We start from the raw sequence: 3,445 nt of genomic DNA, 5'->3' as shown, positions 1-3,445 counted from the left end.
GGCAGGGGAATAGATCAGAGCTTAGTGGAAGGAGGATAGAGGATGTGGAATAGAGGAAGGAGGAAAGAGGAGATGGCGATAGATCAGATCACAGAAGAGGTTCATTGCGAGAAGGAGGATGAGGTAGAAAAAGCTGAAGACATGAGGTGGGGTTGCGAGAAAAAAGTATATAAATCGAACAAGGGGAAAAAGTTATATTCACCAGTTCCAGAAATGAGCATGAGGCAAAGTGGTCCAATCAGTGTAAGAAAGTTGTAGGATGGCGCCATGGTACTCGGTCGTCTGTAAATGTGTGAAAAATCTCAACCTGTCTTTGGTCGTCTGTAAGCTTGTGGCCAGTTTTCCACCTGTTCACTGTAGTAAGTCTGTGGCAAGTTCCAACCTCCCTTTGCTTGTCTGTAGCTGCAGTATTGCCCGACGTCCATAAACCTGGCTCTTATATCTGGCCTGGTCGCGAACTTGGCCTCGATTCAGTACCGGATTTTGTTGTGGTTGATCCGCTTGTAGGCCAACCTACAAAGCCTACAACTGCACAGTGTCCGGGATGAGCCAGAAACCGGATACGACACAATTTTTTCCTGGTAGAGCTGGCGACGAAGGAAAACATTAAAGTTTATTCCGTCATTCATGACCAACATTGTGCGCACCAGCACAGACAGCAAGGAGCGGTGGCCATGGCAGCGTCTAGTTTAGTCATAATAAAGATAATGATGATTATAATCAGGGGCAGCTCGCCCATAGATCATGGTCGTGCACTGCCGCCCAAAAAATGTAATGCGCACATAATACCCACAAAGAGAGAGAAAAAGAACCTTGAACATCCACTATCCAATGAATTTTCCATTCGAGTTCCTCGCCAGAGCCTAATCGGTCATTAATATATCTGTAGCACACATTTACTATACCATAATACCAAGTTTCGTGCTTCACCCAAGTAATAAATAGCATGTCCAGTTGTGGTTATCTAACTCGAAAAATGCTTTACAGACTGACCCAAACAACGATGACGTTTAGAGCAAGTTTCGTATAGTCTAGACAACACCAAATGAACAACTTGTTGACCTCATTACACAGAAACTGAGTGGCGAATTGCCCTGTTAATTTTGATATTTTGTATGTGCCTATGAAATAAATTTTTTTTTATGTTTAATCTCGATTTTCGTGCAAATGCGACAAATATAAAGAGGTGTTTTCTTTATAAGCATTAGTATTCAATTACAGTCTGCGTGGGGATTTTTAAAAATAAGAACAAGAACGGTAGTTGAGTGTTAGTTGTTGGGATTTGTTGTTGTTGTTTTTTCCCCTTTAAATCTATTGTTTTAAAACTGACAGCATGTGCTTAAGCATGGGCGAAGTCAAGTCGAGATTCGGAATTCGGCGAATTCGTGGGGTCTGAGTCGGAGATCGAACATTGGGCAGGAGGACGAGTCCGAACACGAATTCCCGAACTAGGGCAGCCAAGGGGAAAATAGATCACGAGGAGCAAAAACATATTTAATTTGTTAAAAACTGTGAATAATTTTACGCAAAACTGCACCCAAGAAACATTTTTGAACGCTCAAAAGTTAGATTTGAATGAATAAAAATGCATAAGTTTGAAAAGTATCATAAAACACGATGTCTTATTTCTATTTTCCCCTCGCTGTGTTCAGAAGGAAGCAGCGAGTTCGAATTGGACCGTCCCACGATTCCATCGACTCAATGAAAGTCACATGAGCTTTTAGAACGCGCTGATTCGCTAGCAGTTACAAATCCCTTCTGCTGGTGGTTATGCCCTAAGAGGCCAAGGTCAAATTTACGCACTACGGTGACGGACGAGCATTGCGTCTCTGATTGCACCAATCACAATTGCAAGCCATCTTCACGTCAAATTCAAATCCCGTGATTATCCCAGCCTCCTTCTTTCTTTGGCTTTCACTACGATCACACACATTTCACTACTTTTCTTCTCTTCATTGTACTATCTACATGTATTTTCTTACGACCTGTCTGGCACTTACATTTACATTGTCACATTTCTCGTCTCTTTTGCATTACTCCATGTTTGTTTTCAACCTTGTATGTTTCATCTTGTCATAATAAATGTTGATTATGATATAAATCTAGATCTAGATCTATTACTGTTCTTTTTTATAGACTTCTGTCTTGCTGACTGTTGCTTTGATTTGCATGGTCTGACTTTAGAGTTCGAGACTGCGGGATTTTATGCTTTGATTTTTATTATGACCTGTTTGCATCCATTATCCTCGCACATGAATGCGGCTGTACTGTCAACGAGGGGCAAATAACTTTCAAAACAAACTGGTGCCCTCCCCTGATGTCAATGAAAACATTGCCTGCCTCAATCCCGACCTCTGTGACCTCTTCCCTGCTCCTTCCCCCTCCCCCCTCCCCGCCCCCTTTGTCTACACTGGTCCGTGGAGTCGGGATTCTCTACAGCGTGTTCGACTCGACGGATGTAGGGAGAACGACTTGACTTGACACGAATCCCACCGAATTGACCTTGCCTCTCCTCAAATTTGATTGGCTGCTATCTTGACCTGAATTCGAATTCGGAGTCGAAGTCGACGAATTCGCGCCCAAAAATGTTCGGAGTCGAAAGTTCGGAAGTTCTCGGAGTCGGCCCACCCATACTGATGTGCTGTAAGACTGAGTTGTTTTCAGTCAAGCGGCTTGTGGTTGACAGTGGATTTATTTAGATTGACTTATTGTGATATACAGTCAGTAAAATTTCCTTAATAAACTCGCACAAAAAGCCAAGGAACAAAAATTCAAAGAAAAATAACTGAAAAACAGTTTAAACGAATTTATTCATTTGTTCAAAAAAGATGCTTTCGATTCTCTAGATTAAGTGTATACAATTTCAGATTTCAACAAACACGAAAAGTTCCTGTAACGAAGTGGCTAGACAGCCAGTCTAGCCGTACTTAGATCTAGGTTTGGCCCTATTGACTCAAACCTGTTAAGTACACAGGTCTCATTAGATCTAGATCTAGTAATTATTCAGGTTCAAATACATGCAAGTCAGTAAAGCACCTTTTGGTTTTGTCTGAAATACAAATACTTTAGGCATTGCAAACTAAAAATTTAATTTACAATTCAGCCATCAATATTAAGTACGGCTAGCCTGGCTGTCTACCCAGTGCCGGATTAACCATTAGGCAAATAAGGCAATTGCCTTGAGGCCACTCAAAAAAATAGGCCACAAACGGGCCAGAGACAGGGTACAACAAGGCCACATTTTTTCGGGTTTTCCCCCGTTTTGATCAGGCCGCAGCAAGGACAGTCAGCAAGGCCACAACTAGAATAGCCCTAGGCTAGCCCTAGCCAGAGTCCGACTGAGTTTTTAGTCCCAGGCCTAGTTCAGAAAGTGCTGTGACATTTTGTTTGGCCTCTCTCTAGGCCACATTTTTTTCTAAAATTAAATTGAATCATTAGCAGTGGG

The 3,445-nt window shown here is 42.1% G+C and overlaps 1 protein-coding gene across 1 annotated transcript in view; it reads right to left on the bottom strand.

The window, feature by feature from the left end:
- LOC101860876 (ficolin-1) overlaps positions 1–960 on the bottom strand; it is a 5,769-nt gene extending 4,809 nt beyond the window's left edge. The window contains exon 1 of the mRNA XM_005093271.3: positions 203–960. Coding sequence (XP_005093328.1) covers positions 203–269 — 67 coding nt within the window. The 5' untranslated portion in view covers positions 270–960. The remainder of the gene's footprint in view (positions 1–202) is intronic.
- Between the last annotated feature and the right edge of the window lie 2,485 nt (positions 961–3,445).

This window comes from Aplysia californica, unplaced genomic scaffold, assembly GCF_000002075.1.
Source record: "Aplysia californica isolate F4 #8 unplaced genomic scaffold, AplCal3.0 scaffold00061, whole genome shotgun sequence".
Classification (NCBI taxonomy): Eukaryota; Metazoa; Mollusca; class Gastropoda; order Aplysiida; family Aplysiidae; genus Aplysia; species Aplysia californica.
This window is presented reverse-complemented; position numbering and strand designations above follow the sequence as displayed.